Below are 21,801 nucleotides of genomic sequence, written 5' to 3'. Positions count from 1 at the left end.
GGTGAGATCTAATAGGCTGATACTGTGCCTTTGCTTTGCACTTATTTGAAGCTGTGGTAAAATAGAGTAGCCCCTATATTAGAACACTTTACAAATGCCTCTGTCCTTCCTTCGGTGAGGTCTAATAAACGGATACTGTACATTTGTTTTGCACTTATTTGAAGCGGCGGTAAAATAGAGTATGCCCCCTTGTGGTCAAGTGAATAGCGTGACACGTATATGAAACTCTTCCAGCAGACTACGATAGCAAAACATGAATGCATTAAAATTACACTACTTTAACCCACTATGCAGTGTTTGATATTCTTACAGCGTAAACAGATTGACGCACTTGTCACTGATTAACGTAGTGACTAGACATTAACGTAAAACTGTCGTAAAAACAGTTGCTTTACGGCGGTTGCCTTCGTAATAACCTGTTTCCACTATATAGCACAGCAACAAAGTCAAAGTGTCTATGTCTATACATTTATGAAGAATCAAATTAGCTTTTTGGTGTTAATTTAAGGTTAGCAGCGTGGTTGAGTTTAGGGTTAAGGTTAGGTTTAAAATCACATTTTTAAGAAGTTAAATTGTAGAAATAGGCGGGGTGTAAGACTTTGTGGCTGTGGTAATTAGTGACGACCCTTTTTGTCCATTTGCCCTTACATAGATGTCCATGGCATGTGAGTTATCCAAACGTTTTATGAAACGCAACATTACCTGTTGGTTCAGTGTGTTTTCAAGCTGTTAGTATTGCTTCACTTGCCTGGCACTCATGCACAGCTATCGTTATTTTATTGAGATTTCTGTGCTAGCTATGCTAACCATCTAGCCAGCTAACATAATAATCTGGCTTCTAGTTGCACACGTATCCATTGCATTTTGGATTTGACCAACAGGATAACAAAATTGCCAATTGGAACATTAGTGTGAGACTTTGTTACATTTTCAGCAGACGCGTTTATCCAGAGCGATTAAGGTTGGCTAAGTACTTTGCTCAAGGGCACATCGATCAATTTTTCAACTGTGTAACTTTTTATTTAACTAGGCAAGTCAGTTAAGAACACATTCGTATTTACAATGACGGCCTACACATTAGTCTGCTCTGGGATTCGAACCAGCGACCTATCGATTACTGGCTCTTTAACCGCTAGGCAACCTGCCGCCTTTATTACACGATGCACTGTTGTCATCAAGTTCAGGTAGTCTGGATGAATTCTAGGACCCCATACATTCTCAACACATCCCTATGAGAATGTGTTGTATGCAATCACAGTAGAATTAAAAACAGTTCAGTTCTCATGGTTCCCCAACTTCTCACAGATAGCAGTGTTTTCCCTGTATTCATTTAGCCCTATATTTATTTAACCCCCTATCCCTGCTACCACTGCTGGAAAAAAAAATCCTAGGGGAAAACACTGGAGGGTGTATTTGTTATTCCTAAAACAAAAGTAGGCCTATTCACCGACAGTATTTTGTCACCACTCATTCAGCCAGGTCAAACCTGCTTTGTCAGATTTATAACGTTAATGGTTTTATTTCTGGTTTCTCTGCAGATCCATCCCTCTGAAGTCTGTGTCTAACAGATTACGACCATGGCGTCTCCATTTCTGAAGTCTGCCGTGATGGTACAGAAGTACCGGACGCCACTGCTCATCGCTGGGTGCAGTGGGGTGTTTGTGGCCCAAATGTTCTACCACTTATTCCCAGAGAACACTTATAGGAAGCTGTATCAGGCCTGGAACAAAGGAGAACCAGCCAACCTTTCTGAGAAGCTGGAGAGCCTCTTCAAACAGGTGCTGAAGGATTCTGATGTGGGCGCCCCTGATGGTTATAGTGCCTTCGCGTCGTTTGGCTTCCACCCTGTTGGGGCTGGCGTACCCTGGCTTCCCTCCGGTGCCCAGATTGGCATCCCTGCCAACTTCAACAGCACGCTGGATGACCCGGCTGGCATCACAAACCGCAGCATACTCATCAATGGCGAGAAGGTGGAGTGGGACAGTGTCATCGGCACGGCCCTGAAGGATGCTCTAGTGTTGTCCCCAGAGGCTCAGAAGTTTGCCGTGGCGAGGGAGGTAGCTCGTCTTGAGGTGGGCGGGCCTGTGTTGAATGCGGCTGTAGCTCCATTCTGCTTGGCCGGAGTGATGGTCTACTCGGTGACCCTGAAGCAGATCTTCAGGCTCCACATTGGGCCTGTGATCTTCAGGGGTGTAGTGAATGTTGTGGCGCTCGGCCTGGGCGCTGTCTCTTACTTCCTGACTTCCGACGCTGTCAGCCAATGGCTGGACTACAAATCAGACCGCCGTGCTGCAGGCCTGTCCAAGATCTATGCCAAGGGAGGGGTGGAGTTCTACAACAAGATCCTCTCCCGGAACAAGACGCTACGTTCGCTGATGGGCCAGAAGGGGGAGGAGATGTACGCGCCCAGTGGCAACCTGTTCCCTGCTCACCTGCTAAGACTGAAGCACGCTCCCTACACCTCCAGGAGGGATGGCATTGTGGGCCTACTCAAGGAAGAGAAGGCCTAAAAAGGACATTGGAAGCCCAGTAATCTCCGCACCAAGAACCAAATATCACGTGAGCTTTGACCTCTGGCCAGCTACTTGTAAAGTCTGACACGAGACTGGAAGCCCAATGCTGTTTGTGCTAGTTTTCGAACAGGTATTATTTATGAAATCACAATTACTGTGAGGAAAAAGGAAATTTCAACCACATGTAACATTGCCTGAATAATGACAGTTATACTTGACCTTGTTACTAACGTTTCTCTTATCAGTGACCTCAATTTGATCAAAAATTTGCCTAAAATTGGTCTACATGGTGAACCTGCACTTTTGTGTTGTAAAATACATCAGGGCAAGGCACAATAAAAATATTTCATAACAATACCAATTTGACAAAATGTATGTTATAATGTTTAAACATGTACAGCTGACTTGTGTGAGATTAAATTGTTGTGAATGTTTAACCACAACAAATAAATAGCCTTTGGCTATTGTGTGAGAGAGACAGTGTGTGTGCGTGAAGGAAATCAAGAATCAGTTGGGTTTTAATGAACCCATCATTTTAAAGCAATTTGCTTGGTGATACAGATCTTAATCTCCTGAGTCTCCACATTTAGCAGTTGTCTGCATATGAAATTGGAAACCTAATCTAGTTTTTTAATCACATCTCACACGTCTGAAGCCCTGTGGCGTTCTACAAAAAGAACCAAGTAATTAACATTGTGACAGAGTGACTACTGCGGAGCAAAACTGAACCTAGAGACTAATAGCATTGTCAAATGAAGGTGCATCTCAATGGCACTTTATCTCATTCTAAATCATAGAGCCAGAACAAAATCCACACTAGTCACAGCAATGATAGTGTATTTTTAGCTTTGATAATGAGGCTCTTATGGGCTATATATGAATTCCTGTGTTTGTGATTACAAAAAAACTCAATTTTATGCAACAGAAAACTTGTTTAGGAAAATGACACAATTCTCCACCCAACGTCTATGGAAATGTGATTGGGCCGTTCTCCACAGAAACTAATTACAGCACTGTACTGGGCTACCACCAATGGTACCCACAGACTGGGTGGAGATGACATGGGGTACCACTAATTTGTGACAATAGATACTCTACAATTCACAGTTTAAAAAAATCACATGCAAATAGCATTTATCTTTTAAAATATATTCAGTTTTTTTACATACCACTTCACCAGTATGAGAGAAAATCATTTTCATCACATCAGTCATTGCTAACTGCATACATGGAGTGTCAACAGAAGTGGGAGGATCAAGAGAAGTACACTATATGTACAAAAGTATGTGGACACCCCTTCAAGTTAGTGGATTCGGCTATTTCAGCCACACAAGTTGCTGACAGGTGTATAAAATGGAGCACACAGCCATGTAATCTCCAAAGACAAACATTGGCAGTAGAATGGCCTTACTGCAGAGCTCAGTGACTTTCAGCGTGATGCCGTCATAGGATGGCACCTTTCCAACAAGTCAGTTCGTCAAATTTCTGCCCTGCTAGAGCTGTCCAGTCAACTGTACGTGCTGATATTGTGACATGGAAACATCCAGGAGTAACAACGGCTCACCATGTGTAATGCCAAGCGTCGGCTGGAGTGGTGTGAAGCTCAACGCCATTGGACTCTGGAGCAGTGGAAACGTGTTCTCTGGAGTGATGAATCGCGCTTCACCATCTGGCAAATCTGGGTTTGGCAGATGTCAGGAGAACGCTACATGCCCCAATGCATAGTGCCAACTGTAAAGTTTGGTGGAGGAGGAATGATGATCTGGGGCTGTTTTTCATGGTTCTGGCTAGGCCCCTTCGTTCCAGTGAAGGGAAATCTTAATGCTACAGCATACAATGACATTCTAGACGATTCTGCGCTTGGGGAAGCTAAAAACAAAACAGTTTGGAGAAGGGCCTTTACTGTTTCAACATGAAAATGCCCCCATGCACAAAGCGAGGTCCATACAGAAATGGTTTGTCAAGATCGGTGTGGAAGAACTTGACTGGCCTGCACAGAGCCCTGACCTCAACTCCATCGAACACCTTTGGGATGAATTGGAACACCGACTGTCAGCCAGGCCTAATAGCCCAACATCAGTGCCCAACCTCCCTCATGCTCTTGTGGCTGAATGAAAGCAAGTCCCCGTAGCAATGTTTCCAACATCTAGTGGAAAGCCTTCCCAGAAGAGTGGAGGCTGTTGTAGAAGCAAAGTGGGGACCAACTCCATATTAATGCCCATGATTTTGGAATGAGATGTTCGACGAGCAGGTGTCCACATACTTTTTGTCATGTAGTGTAGGTGTATGGAAATCAAATCAGCTAATTGGGCAGATTTGTTACCACTTAAGACCATTTTGCTGGCTGATTGGGCTGCACGACACGTTGATTGTGGACAACTATAGCATTTTAGCTAAGCCTAACCCTTTTCCGAACCTTAACCTGATTCTCCTAACCTGCCAAGTTAATTATCCAAACCTGCCACAATAATTATCCTAACCGGACACGTTAATTATCCTAAACTGCTACGCTACATTAGTTCACTTTAAGTTAATGTTAATATAGCAGGTTAACATTAAATATTTAATTTTAGCTGACCCGCAGCGCACCTGCTTATGGCCGGTCTAACCAATAATGGAGACTTGACATTGCACCCATCCCTGTTGATCCAACCATTGATTCTACTGCACCCATCACTGTTGACCCAACCATTGATTCTACTGCACCCATCACTGTTGACCCATCCAGTTATTTTGCAAAGCCCACTTTCAGACACCAAGTATGTAGGTACCCATACTTGCCCCATCATTGGTCGCAGTGATATGGAATTAAGGGGGTAGTACTGTTCTTGTTTGGACCACATGATGTCACCACAGCCCAAATTTACATTTTACTCTACAGTCACATTGTCTGGCCACAGTGGTGTATTGTTAATACAGTTCATTCACAGTCACAGGCCTAGATATTTACTGAATTTAGGGCAATAAACTAATTTAGGCTAATTCTGACCAACAATGGAATATTGCATATCCTGTGGCTAAAATTAACTGAGGCAATGGTGTCACTTCCTCGCCACTGACTACCGGTATTCTACTCCACACTGTTGCATTTAGATTTCAGTGACCTTGGCTGCACAATGTTCTAAGGTGATGCCACAGTTCTCACAATACATTCGGTAAATCTATAAAACCGGCAAAATACCAATACCATGACATGAAAAGTAGTGGAAAAAATTACAGGAATGCTCACTCGCGGTTTAACCAATTAAAACCGCGCCTCCCTGTCCTGTGACTCCACCCCGGTGCACTGGTGGCGCTACGGAGATGGCGCCGGTACGTTGCTATGCTATTGCCTCTGCTGCATTCAGCGTGCATTGAACAACGGACTCCGCTGAAAAAAGTCAGAGACTCTATTCGGAAATCCGGAATACACTCCCCACCCCACCCCCCAACATTTATGTCGCTCATACCCTCTCATTTACAAATCAAAGGAATTGTAAATATCATTCACTCGGTCTGAGATGCCTGCTGGTTCGCTGTAGCCAATGGTTGCTGTATCTTGTCTGTGGATTATTCGTCGCCGAGCAACTCGCGGATTCAAACTAGTAAAGGGCCCGCAGACAGTTGAATGCATGAAGCTGAAGGATCGGAGTGATAAAAATGAGGTTTTGTCGGAGTTCCCAGCGGGTGAACTGAACTTGGATTTTTCAGTCCCTCACCCTGAACTCATTTCCCGTTGTAAGAAAACAATATTCCTTAAAAACTGGACGCCTCTGGAACTGTTTATGACGGTAAGATATTTGACCGACTGGCTACAGTACCTAGCTAAGCGATACTCGTTATAAAACCACATTGTACTGAACAGTAATGCAGCTTGTTAGTTACTGTACAGTAAGTTAACGTTAGATGGGTATGAACTGACTAAGCTAACGTTAGCTAGCTAAATTACTAGGTCATTTTTGCTGTCCATAAACCCAACCAAGATATAGCTAAATGTTTTGCTAACTTATCTAGTTGCACTTTTGAACTGTCCTATACTCACGTCCAATGTAGGCTATGCCTTTTTTTTAAAATTTTATTATTGGAAATGATGAAAATAAACTTCTACTGTCACTGTAACGTTATTCACATGACTTCAGCTAACGTTACATTTAGCCAGCTCAAATTTGACCGATTATGGAAGGAGAATAGCTAGCTAACAGTATTTAGCTAATCCAATTCTGGATCATGTTGGAACTAGCTACTAGTTAGGCAGTTCACTAGATATTTATAATTTTAATTACGCAGCTAGCTAAATTAGTTATAAAGCTAGCTTAATTAACCCATTCTGAAATAGCCTACAACAGAGGCTAAATTGTCATAATTTGCATCCAGTTACTGTATCCGCATGGCCCACTATCACCAAAGACAGTACAGTATGTGATCACTCACAACTGTTCAACCAGGTTGCAGTTGCCTTGTACTGACAGCTGTATCAGTCCTGTCACTTTCTTGTTGGTCATTTTGAAATAACATTAGGGAGAACTAACGTTACAAGCATTCGTCAAGGGTTTCCTTCTGACATTACTGAGGTGCTGTTTCAAATGAGTAAATCGATGGTTAATCTGTAATTTCTGAATTTGGACATAATTCAATTATGTAAACGCTGAGCACATTAGCTAGCTACAATTACTTAATCGTCAGACATGACACATTTAATGTTTGTGGAAGCCCATCGAGAGTGTAATTTACCTGGATTGATTTCAGCCTGCGAGCTCGAACATGTCACTACGTGAAAGCAAATTGAATGTCCGAGTTCAGCCTGAATGAATGATAGTCTACATCACAAGACCGGACCTCTCACTTGTCGCAAAAATGTACTGGTTGGCTTTCTCAGGTCCCCGAATCTCATTCAATCGAACCTATTCCTCCCTTACACGCTGAATGACGGGCTGCTTTATAGTCCAAAGAGGACCTCTGTATTTTTCCTGTCCTCGTTTCATTAATCTAATAAAGCCCCCATAGATTGCTACTTTGCTTCACAAAATCCTAAGGAGATCATGTCCAGGATTCAGAGAGAATTCAGATTCATGCCAAAGGGTGGATTTACATTAGTCAAATATGTCTAGTGAGTTCTCTGTTCAACATCAGATTTACAACGTTTTTGTTTATGCTAGCCTTGGATGTGGTGTGGCCAATGCCACATTCCTGCTGGATGTGTGGAGCTATTATCATACCTTAAAAAAACAAACATATTATATAGACAAAGACATTCCAACTATACAGGAAGCTAATCCATATTGCACATAGTGGTGCACACTTGATTAATGCAATGATTCACAATTGTGTGGATATTTTAAAAGCCTTTCATTAAATTGGTCTAACAGAGCAAAAATGGTGTTTGTCTATTGGCATTAAGGTAATTCTTGCATGGACATGTGGTGTGGTAGAGCTGTTGTCGTTAAACTGTACCACTCAGAGGGGTGTGTGTGGCAGATATGTTGTGTGGGATACATCTCTTAAAGAGATGTATCCTGGACCTAGTTTGTGTCATCAAAGTAGTGTTGTGTAAAGAAGCCATAAGAGACTGTGACTGTCTGTGTCAGCAGAGATGCCTCTGTGTACACTAGAATAAAAGCTTTTTATGGGGACCCAGCTGGTAATCGAAAAATGGCCAGTGGCGAGAGCCATGGCTTAATAGGTTGTGTACCGGAACTGGGCATCCTTGGATTTGAAGTGGAGTGTGGGTGGGGTATTGGGACTGGGGGTAGAGTGTAGAGGGAGAGGAGGGGGGGAGAGGGTCCCAGGTGCGGGGATAATTGGGATAGACTACACCTGCTAACATGAGCATTGGCAAATCCACAGGGAGATTGATGGGACACAGCTAGCTAATCTACAATGAAGTAGGCTAACATTACTGCTGGGACGACAGTAACAAAGCTAAAGAGGCAGAATTTGTAGCCCTATTATGCTCACACAATGGTTTTTGTGTTTGTTTGACGACTGCAATGGGAATGCCATTGTCATCCTTGTTTCAGTTTATCATACGTGAAAATACAGCTATAGGTTGGGGATGAGATAAACCTGTGATCGTAAGCCATGTCCTCTTGGACAATCCCTAGTCTAGTGGATGATCTACCTACACCAATCAGTCAATACATTTCAACCCAGGTAAACTACTCTGAGAAGGCAGCAGCTCCAAGACTGACACCTGTGTGGACTTGGCTCAGGACCACCTCTGTTTGAGACACGAGGCATGCTAACAGGAGACAGCTCTTAGCTCCGACACTTTCTGTTTAGTTAGCCCTGCAATGAAAGCCACATGCTTGCCCTGGGTGTTACAGCAGTGTTGTCATGTGTGCAGTACACCCTGTCAGCACCCCTTGCAGAGACAGCCTGTGTGGCAATCCATAACGAAGGGCCCGTCGGGTCGGCCGGCCGGATATCACACCCGTTTCAGCAAATATCTAAAAGGCAAAACACAGCTGTGTTTACACTCCCATCTCTCACAGCCTCACATCTCAGAATCAAATGTGTTTTGGCTAATCTTTTCATTTCCTAACTCTGTGATGATCGCTGTATTGCCAGCTAAATGAAGGGTATTCATCAGCTAAGCGACAGTCCACAGAGGGATGAGTGACAGCTGGTTCTACACACTCCTGTTTGTACTGGACTACACTGTGCCTTGAAATGAAACATTACTTCCTGATATAACAACGTTTAATCCACAACTTGCTTTAACTCTTTATCCTTCCCATTTCCCCAAATCAGCTTCTTAATTCTTGGAAGAGGGACCAGAATAGAAATACCCTTTTACCAACAACCACAACAAACCTCTCAGACATTTACAATTAACAGAAGCCCATTCTCCAGGGCAGACGATGGTAGGCTTCACATTAATCAAAGGTCCTAATTGGAGCATAGTGTAACAGCTTTCTGCTCTAAAACACAGGCGTGGTAGGGTGGAAAGGTTCAACCAGTCCTTTCATTCAGAACTTATTGTTAGTTCACAGGCCTGTTGTCTCTTTTGCGCTGGACAGATGCATAACCAATCAGATGAAGAAGCATTTTTGCTGCGTGTTAATGATGTTATTGGTTACTCACCTGTTGTACATATTTAAGTTGTTGAAAAGTGTGGTAGGGAGAGACAAACTGTAGGAGCTTCTGACCACCTGCTGTCAACCTGAATATAACCTGCTCAATGCACCTACTCCCAGGTTGAACATTTGTGATTATATTGTTGGAGATGCAGCATTTAGTTCAATTCCACAGTAAAGGAATTACCACAGAACATGGTTAGCTTTCGACTTGATTTACAGAGGGGTAATTCCACGCAAATGGAATTACTCCTAGACTCCTATTTTTCACTTTAAGATGTATGCCGAACAAAACATTAACATTAGTTTAACAAACCATACAACACAATGATTAATGACAACATAATTTACACAATAAATCGAGTTTGGTAACAGAATTATGGTAAAATCCATAGAATTTGGAATGTAATAGGATCTCTGTGGTTTAATCTCACTGTTTTAAGGTTACCAAACTTGAGCTGCAACATTCTTCCTGTAAATGTGTTTTTGTAAAATGTTTAGTGGAAAGGTACATTGTAAAGTGAAAAATCTTGAGTCTCAGTGTAATTCCGTTACCATGGATTTGCACTTTTATTCCCAGCCAATGGTTATTTAGGGTGCACCACTGGGACAAGAGAGGATTGCCTCATGACTGATACACCACCAGTAGGGAATTGAGAGAATGAGATGAAATCACCTATAAAAATCCACGTGTGTGAGATTGCTATTGCCAGCTGTGGGAAGTCTCAATCTGGAACACCTTTTGTGTTAAAGTTCAGCCCTGAAAGATAGACTGTTCTGTTTGCCTAGATTGGATACAGGGAGTTAGAATCTGCGTGTGCTTGTTGGAGACGGTAGTGCACTATTTCATAGTGAATAGACAGTTTTTTAGTCAACCCCCATCCAGTGGTTCTACTGAGCATGTTGGCGATGCCTCTTGCCCAGTACACTGCCCACTGTGCTAGAGCATAGGAAGGTGATCTGCTCCAGCTGTGAGGGTTCATATTGGGCACTACGGACAGTGTGACTCAAACATCCTCACATCATCCAGGTCAGATTAAGAGATTACGGGCCCTGGGGGCTGCCTGCTGTAGCATAGCGGTGCTCTGGGTCATGGCTGAGTTTGCTGTGGCTTAGAAAATAACAGGTACGAACATTAAAGGATTAGCATGATCTGTGGTGATTACTGTATAGGGAGGGTTAGGGCCTATTAATGGACTAACAACGGGGAAGAAGAGGGCATGTCACCATCCATGCGTATGAAAACATAAATAGAGTGAGCTTTCTTCCATTTTCTGTTATAGTGCATCAGACAGCAAAGATGAAGTGTAGCCATGATATTCCACATGAAAAGAGCCCACAGAACATGGTTCAGCTTAGACTTGATTTCTAGAGGGTGGTGCCTCTTTCTGAAGCCTTTGTGCAGTATATCAACAATGAGTTGGATAGCAGGCTTTGGCGGCCTCCCAAATGACTGCCTATGGGCCCTGGTCAAAAGTAGTGCATTACAGAGGGAATAGGGTGCCATTTGAGATGTAGCTTACAGTGCATTCGGAAGGTATTCAGACCCCTTCACTTTTCCCACATTTTGTTACATCTAGGGATGCACCGATATTACATTTTTGGCCGATACTAATATCCAATATTTTCTTTGCCAAAAAAAAATGATAGTGATATTTGACATTTTAGTAGCCTTTTAAGCATTCCAGTACTGTTAAATAGTTACACACCCACACAAACATGGACACAGTGGTCTAAGGCACTGCATCTCAGTGCAAGAGCCATCACTACAGTCCCTGGTTCCAGGCTGTATCACATCCAGCAGTGATTTGGAGTCCCATAGGGCGGCGCACAATTGGTCCGGGTTTGGCCGGAGTATGCCGTCAATTTGTTCTTAACTGATTTGCCTAATTAAATACAGGTTACTCACTCACTCACTCTCTCTCGCTCTGACCAAAACGTTATTTTGTTGGCATTTACGTATGTCCCTATTACCAGTAAAACGTAATCAAAACCTATTTCTTTCACTAACTTGCTGTGCTGTTTCGGTGTTCATTTGTTCAGTCGTTTCAGTCTCAACCAGGATTTCATCATACATGTCAAGCAGTGAAGTTTCAGCTCTGTCTGTAGCCTCTCTTTCTCTGTGCACATGGTCACTGTGTCCATTTCCATCTTGTCCAACTGTGTATGTAACATTTCACATAAACCCTGTTTCTTGTCTGCATCGAAGTAGCGGTCCTTGTACCTAGCATCTAGCATGGTGGCAACACAGTAAAGAGGCTCAGAGAGAATGCCTGTTAAAGAAGTAGCAGTCCTTGTACCTAGCATCTAGCATGGTGGCAACACAGTAAAGAGGCTCAGAGAGAATGCCTGTTAAAGAAGTAGCAGTCCTTGTACCTAGCATCTAGCATGGTGGCAACACAGTAAAGAGGCTCAGAGAGAATGCCTGTTAAAGAAGTAGCGGTCCTTGTACCTAGCATCTAGCATGGTGGCAACACAGTAAAGAGGCTCAGAGAGAATGCCTTTTAAAGAAGTAGCAGTCCTTGTACCTAGCATCTAGCATGGTGGCAACACTGTAAAGAGGCTCAGAGAGAATGCCTGTTAAAGAAGTAGCAGTCCTTGTACCTAGCATCTAGCATGGTGGCGACACAGTAAAGAGGCTCAGAGAGAATGCCTGTTAAAGAAGTAGTGGTCCTTGTACCTAGCATCTAGCATGGTGGCGACACAGTAAAGAGGCTCAGAGAGAATGCCACTGGATCGCTTGTTCACAGCCTCTAGTACTTTTCCAAGTTTTAACCCCACGGTCTCTGTCGGCAGTTTTATTGAGCAGGCCTTTCAATGCCATGACAGAGGGTATCATGTCTGCTGTAGATGCAGTTGATGAGCTTATTTCTCGAGTCAGTTCTGCGAATGGGGCTAGGAGTGTGTTCATGTTCTCATATGCCATTTGAAATGGCAGCAGCGGTATGAGAACCAGCACATTCTTGAGCAATACGGCTTTCCTCTGTACAAATCCTTGTCGACCCACTGTGATGTCAGACTCACCATGCTCACAGGGCTGATATCGCTGGTCCAAATGTCAGTCGTAAAGCTAATAGCAATGACGCCCATAGCAAGTAGCTCATGGATGTGCGTTTCAACAATACTGGGTAACTCCGGTAGGGCAACCTCTGACAAGTAGCGCCTACTTGGTAGTATGTACCGGGGCTTGAGGTGCTCGACCTGTCGGCGAAAACCAACCTCATCCACGACAGAGATCAGTTGATTGTCAAGGGCAATGAATTCCATTATCTTGGCTAATGTATCTAATCTTATCTAATGTATTTCGCCTTTGAGTTGTCTCTCTAAAATGGTCTTACTCTTTCAAATGACTGCTTGACTTGAACTTGTTTAGTTGTTGGAAGTTTGCGCGTAGTTTATTTCTGCTTTTTGTTCTAAGTCGTCTCTGAACATCTGGAGGTGATGCACTTTCAAATGAGTAATTAGGTTTGTGGTATTGAAAGTTTTCACTTTCACAAATGTTGCATATGGCCTTTTTGTTATCTTCCTTTGAAACTTCAAAATAGATCCACACAGCAGATGTTGTGGGCTGGGTTAGGCCAACATGACGGTTGTCTAGCAATGATCACCAACAAGAATAATGTCCAATGCTGCACAATCATATACCTTGAGTCAATACTAGAAGCACCATTGGTAGTGATTACAGCTGTGAGTCTTTCCGGGTGAGTCTCAGAGATTTCCACACCTGGATTGTACAGCATTTGCACATTATTCTTCAAGTGCTCAAATTTGTTGGTGAACATTGCTAGACAACCATATACCTTGATTTATTGTGTTTTATATTGTTTTATTTTTCATAAATATTTGACAAATGTTAGAATTTTTCTTCTACTTTTACATTAGTATTTTGTGTACTGTAATTTCCGGACTATAAGCCGCTACTTTTTTCCCACGCTTTGAACCTCGCGGTTTATACAATGACGTGGCTAATTTATGGATTATTCCCGCTTTCACAAGATTCATGCCGCCAAAAAACTGAGCACCGTCACATAATGTGACGTAAATCGAGCGCGCTCAAACTTCCCATCATTCTGATTACGGTAGTCATTTTGTCACCCTCATGGCAAAGTCACGGAGAAATGCATACGATGCAGCTTTCAAGTTGAAGGCGATCGATCTGGCTGTTGGAAAAGGAAATAGAGCTGCTGACAGCGTGGAGCATTGTCAAAAAATCCACTATCATCAACGGGTTTCGAAAGGCTGGACTGCTGCGTGTTGAAGAGGGCAGCGATCCAACATCGGATGAAGCAATTCTGAGGCTATTCAACTCCGACACCGAAGGAGATGACTTCAGTGGTTTCAGTGCACAGGAGGAGGAAGATGGTGACCAATGACTTTCTTGGTAGGCTACTGTTTACAGCTATTTAAAAAAATGTTTTTGTTACAAGCCGTGTTTTGTTTAAAAGACAATTTTTGTTACAAGCCGTGTTTCGTTTAAAGGCTGTGTAAAGTTCATTTGTTTCAATGTACCGGTAGGCACCTGCGGCTTATAGACATGTGCGGCTTATTTATGTACAAAACACATATGTAAAAACAAATCAGTGGGTGCGGTTTATATTCAGGTGCGCTTAATAGTCCAGAAATTACGGTAGCTTTAAGAAACATTTTTTTTAACCTTTTTTATTTATCTAGGCAAGTCAGTTAAGAACAAATTCTTATTTACTATGACAGCCTAGGAACAGTGGGTTAGCTGCCTTGTTCAGGGGCAGAACAACAGATTTGTACGTTGTCAGCTTGGGGATTTGATCTTGCAACCCTTCGGTTACTAGTCCAACGCTCTAACCACTAGGCTACCTGCCGCCCCGTTGACAAAACATTGCAAATAAATTCATTTTGATCCCACTTTGTAACATGCTGACCACACCTCCTGCATTGTTTGCACGAGCATTGCAAAATAAATGTACACATGCATGTTATTCAATCATTTCATCTGAAATGCTCGTGTGCGTCAACAAGCATCTGTGTAGCCAGGCGCTAAAATAGAATTTATACAACGTGCTACAAGTCCCACCTCTCCCATCTCCTCATTGGTTTTTAAGAGCATATACCCATGTGGGTGATTGAAAGATGAAATAGGTCCACACACCAGTCTAGTTGGTGGCTGTATTGTACCTTAAAGTTGGTTGCCATCCACTGTAGAAGACTGAATGAGGAGAGATTACTAGAACCTCACTAGGTTTCCCATTTTATCTGTGGATTAATTGTCGCAGTAGAGAACACACGATTTTGTGTGACTTAAAATTCTACAAAAGTCCAGCAAATAAAAGAACATTGCTCATTTCAGGTAAAATAACAACCCAATGTTTATATCCCAGGACAAATTAGCTAGCAACAGCAAGCTAGATATCTAAATGTCCAAGAATGTTTCATGTGTTTTGACCTGTCCTCAAATGAATTATCATAGTTGGTTCGGTGTTTTTGATAATAACCTGCGTGTCCTGACCGCGTCTGGTGGAGACAAACTCCGTATGTGCAACCGGATACATGCTCAGAGACGGTTTGGTCATCATGTAGCACATCAAAATGTGGAATAAGTCAAGGGGTGTGAATACTTTGATGTTACATTATTGATGTCCTAATAACAGCAGGACTTTGTCAAAATAAAGGACAGAATTCACACAGGGAACTGTCCAGGGAAAACTCAGGTGGAGTTTTGTGCAGCAACAACAATGGTTCTGAATATGTTCGGAAGAGAACTTTACAATTGCAAACCTTGTTAAAGACTTCAAAAGGTTCAGATTGGATTTGTCTGATTCTAAAGGTTGTGGTGTAAGGGCCCTTTGTTTCAGCGAGGTGAATGAACCCTTATCGCTGTTTGTACCAGAGCAGGTTTACCAGTGTTTACAAACCGAAGGTCAGATCATGGTCCTTCCTTCACTTTGATGCCTAAAGAATCTAGGCAATGCTCTCTACTCTTCTAATGGCAAACCTGTGACGGCATTTCCCTTAACACCCACAGGCCTCATCTTCTATAGCGCAGCCATCCAACCTCTGACATCTCTGGCATGTTGCTCTTGCCCTACGTTTTGCTCATATCTACTGCTGTGCTTGTTGTGACTTGCCCTCTCCTTCCTCCCCAACCCAGTAGGAAAAGTCTACCCTGACTATGCTTGCACAGAACGCAAGAGAAGTGACACAATTTTCCTAGTTAAAATAAATTAATGTTAGCAGGCAATATTAAGTAAATATGCTGGTTTAAAAATATATACTTGTGTATTGATTTTAAGAAAGGCATTGATGTTCATGGTTAGGTACACATTGTTGCAACGACAGTGCTTTTTTTTCGCGAATGCGCTTGTTAAATCACGTTTGGCGAAGTAGGCTGTGATTCAATGATAAATTAACAGGCACCGCATCGATTATATGCAACGCAGGACAAGCTAGATAAACTAGTAATATCAACCATGTGTAGTTATCTAGCTTGTCCTGCGTTGCATATAATCGATGCGGTGCCTGTTAATTTATCATTGAATCACAGCCTACTTCGCCAAACAGGTGATGACTTAACAAGCGCATTCGCTAAAAAAGCACTGTCGTTGCACCAATGTGTACCTAACCTTAAACATCCATTCCTTTCTTTAAAATCCATTCACAAATATGTTTTTAAACCTGCATATTTAGTTAATATTGCCTGCTAACATGAATTTCTTTTAACTAGGGAAATTGTCACTTCTCTTCCGTTCCGTGCAAGCAGTCAGGGTATATGCAGCAGTTTGGGCCGCCTGGCTCGTTGCGAACTGTGTGAAGTCCATTTATTCCTAACAAAGACTGTAATTAATTTGCCAGAATTGTACATAATTATGACATAACATTGAAGGTTGTGCAATGTAACAGCAATATTTAGACTTAGGGATGCCACCCGTTAGATAACATACGGAACGGTTCCGTATTTCACTGAAAGAATAAACGTTTTGTTTTCGAAATGATAGTTTCCTGATATGACCATATTAATGACCTACGGCTTGTATTTCTGTGTGTTATTATGTTATAATAATTAATAATTCTATGATTTGATATTTGATAGAGCAGTCTGACTGAGCGGTGGTAGACACCAGCAGGCCCGTAAGCATTCATTCAAACAGCACTTTCATGCGTTTTCCAGCTGCTCTTTGCTGTGCTTCAAGCATTGAGCTGTTTATGACTTCAAGCCTATCAACTCCTGAGATTAGGCTGGTGTAACCGATGTGAAATGGCTAGCTAGTTAGCGGGGTGCGCACTAATAGCGTTTCAATCGGTGACGTCATTCGCTCTGAGACCTTGAAGTAGTTGTTCCCCTTTAACTGCAAGCGCCGCGGCTTTTGTGGAGCGATGGGTAACGATGCTTCGAGGGTGGCTGTTGTCGATGTGGCCCTGGTTCGGGGCAAGGAGAGGGATGGAAGCTATACCGTTACACTGGCAATACTAAAGTGCCTATAAGAACATCCAATAGTCAAAGATGTATGAAATACAAATGGTATAGAGAGAAATAGTCCTATAATAACTACATCCTAAAACTTCTTACCTGGGAATATTGAAGACTCATGTTAAAAGGAACCACCAGCTTTCATATGTTGTCATGTTCTGAGCAAGGAACTTAAACGTTAGCTTTTTTACATGGCACATATTGCACTTTTACTTTCTTCTCCAACACTTTGTTTTTGCATTATTTAAACCAAATTAAACATGTTTCATTATTTATTTTAGGCTAAATTGATTTTATTGATGTATTATATTAAGTTAAAATAAAAGTGCTAATTCAGGTTTGTTGTAATTGTCATTACAAATAAATAAAACAATCGTCTGATTAATTGGTAACAACCTTTTTTTGGTCCTCCAATAATCGGTATCGGCGTTAAAAAAATCATAATCGGTCGACCTCTAATGTGTACACTGGGGAACGTGAAACTGTTTGGCTTCTCCACTGCAGCCCAGTCGATGTGGAGGGGGCGTACTCCCTCTGCTGTTTCCTGAAGTCCACTATCAGCTCCTTCATTTTCTCTTGATGTTGAGAGGTTATTTTCCTGGCCCCACTCTGCCAGGGCCCTCACCTCCTCCCTTCAGACTGTCTTGTTGTTGGCAATCAGGCCAACCACTGTTGTGTTGTCTGCAAACTTGATTGAGTTGGAGGTGTGCGTTGCCACGCAGTAATGGGTGGACAGAGAGTACAGGAGGGGGCTGAGCACGCACCCTTGTGGGAGTGTGTAGTGTGATGGCAATATCATCTTTGGTGTCTCTATTGGGTTGGTATGCAAATTGAAGTGGGTCTTGGGTGTCGGGTTTGGTGGAGGTAATATGATCCTGAACTAGCCTCTCAAAGCACTTCATAATGACTTCATAAGTGAGTGTTACGGGCGATTGTCATTTAGTTCAGTTACCTTCGCTTTATCGGGTAAGTGTGGCCCTGAGGTGTTATGGAGAGACTTCAGAACAGAGTATCTCCTGTTTCTCAATCAGTGCTGCTTGTGTAACCTAAGCCACTAAAGACAAGCTCTTAACCATATCGATGCACAGCTTCAAATGCCACAAGAGTTCCAGTCCTCGGACTGATGCGACTCTAGACAGCCACTGTTAAGATTATACTGAAATACTACACCATTCATGGGTCTCTACCGAACATGCTGTGAGACAGTTGACAAACAGCCATTTCGGAATGTAAGCGACTTAGGGACTGTTTTTAGTTTTTATCCGCTGTGTATTTGAATTGGACGCCCATAGAGGAGAACAAAAATCTATGTCCAAATTAAATAAGGATACGCTGTAATCCAAAAATAAGACTGTAGTGCGTTAAGTGCTTTCTCCTTCAATTCCACTTGTTTTCTTTCCCCCTTCCAGTGGAACCCTGAATTCATGTCTACGTTCAACCTGTTCTAGAGGCAGAGTTGTTGGAAATTATTTTCTTCTCTCCATAACTTCCCTCAGTCTATGTATTTATGGTGATGGTGCCAAATGTAGCCTGGGGCTGTGAAAATGTCAGGTGTGCGTGCGTGTGTCAGAGAGTGGGGAACCTAGTTTCAAGTTCCTATCGACATGGTGTTCCAGGGAATGTGTTCACTTGAGGAAGCTTGAGAAACACCCTTCGCACCACAGTCCTGTCTAGATGGGATACATCATTTGATGTAAAAAGTAGTTATTTTTGGGCATTTTAGCTCTGTTGTGTAAGTAATCCAAAACCTACAATAAAAAGTCAATTTTGACAAAAGCTGTACCCTTCTAGACAACCCTGCACCACCTCCCATACTGAAAACAGACATGCTCTCTGCACTCTGCTCTGTTAATATGCATGTTTGACTTGCCTTTACTTTGGCTAACCCGCCCTTAGCTCACAGCCAAACGAGAGGAAAAGAGAGCAAGCATTTATGGTCCTGTAATAACACTAACCGTGGTCTCTCTGTACAGAATGTGTGTAGGGTATTTGTGCTTGCGAGCTTTGCTTCTAAACTTTGGTAGCTGCCCCACTTCACGGAATAGTACACTCTCATGCTCGATCTGCTTTCAAGGTTGTTGCTTGAAGAAGCCATAATGGTTCCTTTTATTCTTTCAGAGTTCATAGGACTGTTCCTGTCCGCATCTACAAACCTGTCTGTTTTTTAGATTTCATGTATTCTGTAATAGTGAGGGAGTGGGAAGAGCATGCTATTTTCTCCTCTAGGGATAATAACAGAAGCTGTTACATTCTTGTGGTTACTGACTGTGATTTCAGCACTGGGCCAATTCTGACTCGTTCCCGCTACAGTACCCTGCAGTTCAGTTTAACAGTCCCCAGCATGTAACGACACAGCTAGCCTTGACTTCTGGTCCTTGACAGATGATTTTGCAAAATGGTTTTCACAAAAATCCCCAGTCATACTTGACAAGAAAACGTGAGTAGCCTAAAAGCCTTTCCATTGGTTATCAGGTTATCATCATTGGATTCAAGGGGTCATCCTCTGGGGCCCCTCTATGAGCTACGCCTGGGTGTAGATTCTACACCTAGTAGGGAGCAGGTGTTACATTGGGACTAGATGCTACACCTAGTAGGGAGCAGGTGTTACATTGGGACTAGATTCTACACCTAGTAGGGAGCAGGTGTTAAATTGGAACTAGATTCTACACCTAGTAGGGAGCAGGTGTTACATTGGGACTAGATTCTACACCTAGTGGGGAGCAGGTGTTAAATTGGGACTAGATTCTACACCTAGTGGGAGCAGGTGTTACATTGGGACTAGATTCTACACCTAGTAGGGAGCAGGTGTTACATTGGGACTAGATTCTACACCTAGTAGGGAGCAGGTGTTACATTGGGACTAGATTCTACACCTAGTAGGGAGCAGGTGTTACATTGGGACTAGATTCTACACCTAGTAGGGAGCAGGTGTTACATTGGGACTAGATTCTACACCTAGTAGGGAGCAGGTGTTACATTGGGACTAGATTCTACACCTAGTAGGGAGCAGGTGTTACATTGGGACTAGATTCTACACCTAGTAGGGAGCAGGTGTTACATTGGGACTAGATTCTACACCTAGTAGGGAGCAGGTGTTACATTGGGACTAGATTCTACACCTAGTAGGGAGCAGGTGTTACATTGGGACTAGATTCTACACCTAGTAGGGAGCAGGTGTTACATTGGGACTAGATTCTACACCTAGTAGGGAGCAGGTGTTACATTGGGACTAGATTCTACACCTAGTAGGGAGCAGGTGTTACATTGGGACTAGGACAGGTGTTAGATTCTACACCTAGTAGGGAGCAGGTGTTACATTGGGACTAGATTCTACACCTAGTAGGGAGCAGGTGTTACATTGGGACTAGATTCTACACCTAGTAGGGAGCAGGTGTTACATTGGGACTAGATTCTACACCTAGTAGGGAGCAGGTGTTACATTGGGACTAGATTCTACACCTAGTAGGGAGCAGGTGTTACATTGGGACTTTCTACACCTAGTAGGGAGCAGGTGTTACATTGGGACTAGATTCTACACCTAGTAGGGAGCAGGTGTTACATTGGGACTAGATTCTACACCTAGTAGGGAGCAGGTGTTACATTGGGACTAGATTCTACACCTAGTAGGGAGCAGGTGTTACATTGGGACTAGATTCTACACCTAGTAGGGAGCAGGTGTTACATTGGGACTAGATTCTACACCTAGTAGGGAGCAGGTGTTACATTGGGACTAGATTCTACACCTAGTAGGGAGCAGGTGTTACATTGGGACTAGATTCTACACCTAGTAGGGAGCAGGTGTTACATTGGGACTAGATTCTACACCTAGTAGGGAGCAGGTGTTACATTGGGACTAGATTCTACACCTAGTAGGGAGCAGGTGTTACATTGGGACTAGATTCTACACCTAGTAGGGAGCAGGTGTTACATTGGGACTAGATTCTACACCTAGTAGGGAGCAGGTGTTACATTGGGACTAGATTCTACCATTCTGCCTCTTGCACTGATATGCAGTGCCTTAGACCGCTGCACCGCTTGGGAGCCCGGTGGGAAAACGTGTCAAGTGCTCTCATGCTCAAGACAATATCTTGTTTACTGCTGGTCAATTGCACTTTAACATAATGTCACTGCCAAAGACCATTGGTTTTAAAGTTAAGCAAACCATACAACTCTATGCTCAAGGACTTTTAAATTATTATTTTTTATATATATATTTTTTAAATATAATTTCTACTGAAAATATATACAGTACCAGTCAAGTTTGTACACACCTACTTGTTCCAGGGTTTTTATTTTATTTTTACTCTATTCTACATTGTAGAATAATAATAGTGAAGACATCAAAACTATGAAGTATCACATATGGATTCATGTAGTAATTTGTGGAATTTCTTTCTTTCTGAATGCGTTTGAGCCAGTCAGTTGCATTGTGACAAGGTAGGGTTGGTATACAGAAGATAGCGCTATTTGGTGAAAGACCAAGTCCATATTATGGCAAGAACAGCTTAAATAAGCAAAGTGAAATGACAGTCCATCATTACTTTAAGACATGAAGGTCAGTCAATCCGGAAGAATTCAAGAACTTTGAAAGTTTCTTCAAGTGCAGTTGCAAAAACTACGTTTTTTTTCAACAAGTGCTTTGTTGAAACTGGCTCTCATGAGGACCGCCACAGGAATGGAAGACCCAGAGTTACCTCTACTGCAGAGGATAAGTTCATTAGAGTTACCAGACTTAGAAATTGCAGCCCAAATAAATGTTTCACAGAGTTCAATTAACGGGCACATCTCAACA

General features: G+C 42.6%; 2 protein-coding genes across 4 annotated transcripts in view; both read left to right on the top strand.

Annotated features, from left to right (window-relative positions):
* Positions 1-407: 407 nt before the first annotated feature.
* On the top strand, positions 408-2,989 carry tmem177 (transmembrane protein 177). Its single transcript, XM_024389751.2, has 2 exons — positions 408-665; positions 1,539-2,989. The coding sequence occupies exon 2, from the start codon at positions 1,578-1,580 to the stop codon at positions 2,508-2,510; it is 933 nt and encodes a 310-aa protein (XP_024245519.1). The 5' UTR covers positions 408-665; positions 1,539-1,577; the 3' UTR covers positions 2,511-2,989.
* Positions 2,990-5,814: 2,825 nt separating this feature from the next.
* LOC112224873 (tyrosine-protein phosphatase non-receptor type 4-like) overlaps positions 5,815-21,801 on the top strand; it is a 102,189-nt gene continuing 86,202 nt past the window's right edge. For 2 of the 3 annotated variants that reach the window (XM_042306640.1, XM_042306641.1), the window contains exon 1: positions 5,815-6,283. The gene's annotated coding sequence lies outside the window, so the exon portion shown is untranslated. The remainder of the gene's footprint in view (positions 6,284-21,801) is intronic. The other variant, XM_042306642.1, reaches the window with a different exon arrangement.

The sequence above is a fragment of the Oncorhynchus tshawytscha genome, linkage group LG26, assembly GCF_018296145.1.
Source record: "Oncorhynchus tshawytscha isolate Ot180627B linkage group LG26, Otsh_v2.0, whole genome shotgun sequence".
NCBI classification, from domain to species: domain Eukaryota; kingdom Metazoa; phylum Chordata; class Actinopteri; order Salmoniformes; family Salmonidae; genus Oncorhynchus; species Oncorhynchus tshawytscha.
Note: the sequence above shows the minus strand (reverse complement) of the source record. Positions and strands in the feature narration are given on the sequence as shown.

Bases quoted from the DNA above. Each gene is read 5' to 3' on its own strand.
- tmem177 (XM_024389751.2), top strand. From the start codon at position 1,578: ATGGCGTCTCCATTTCTGAAGTCTGCCGTGATGGTACAGAAGTACCGG.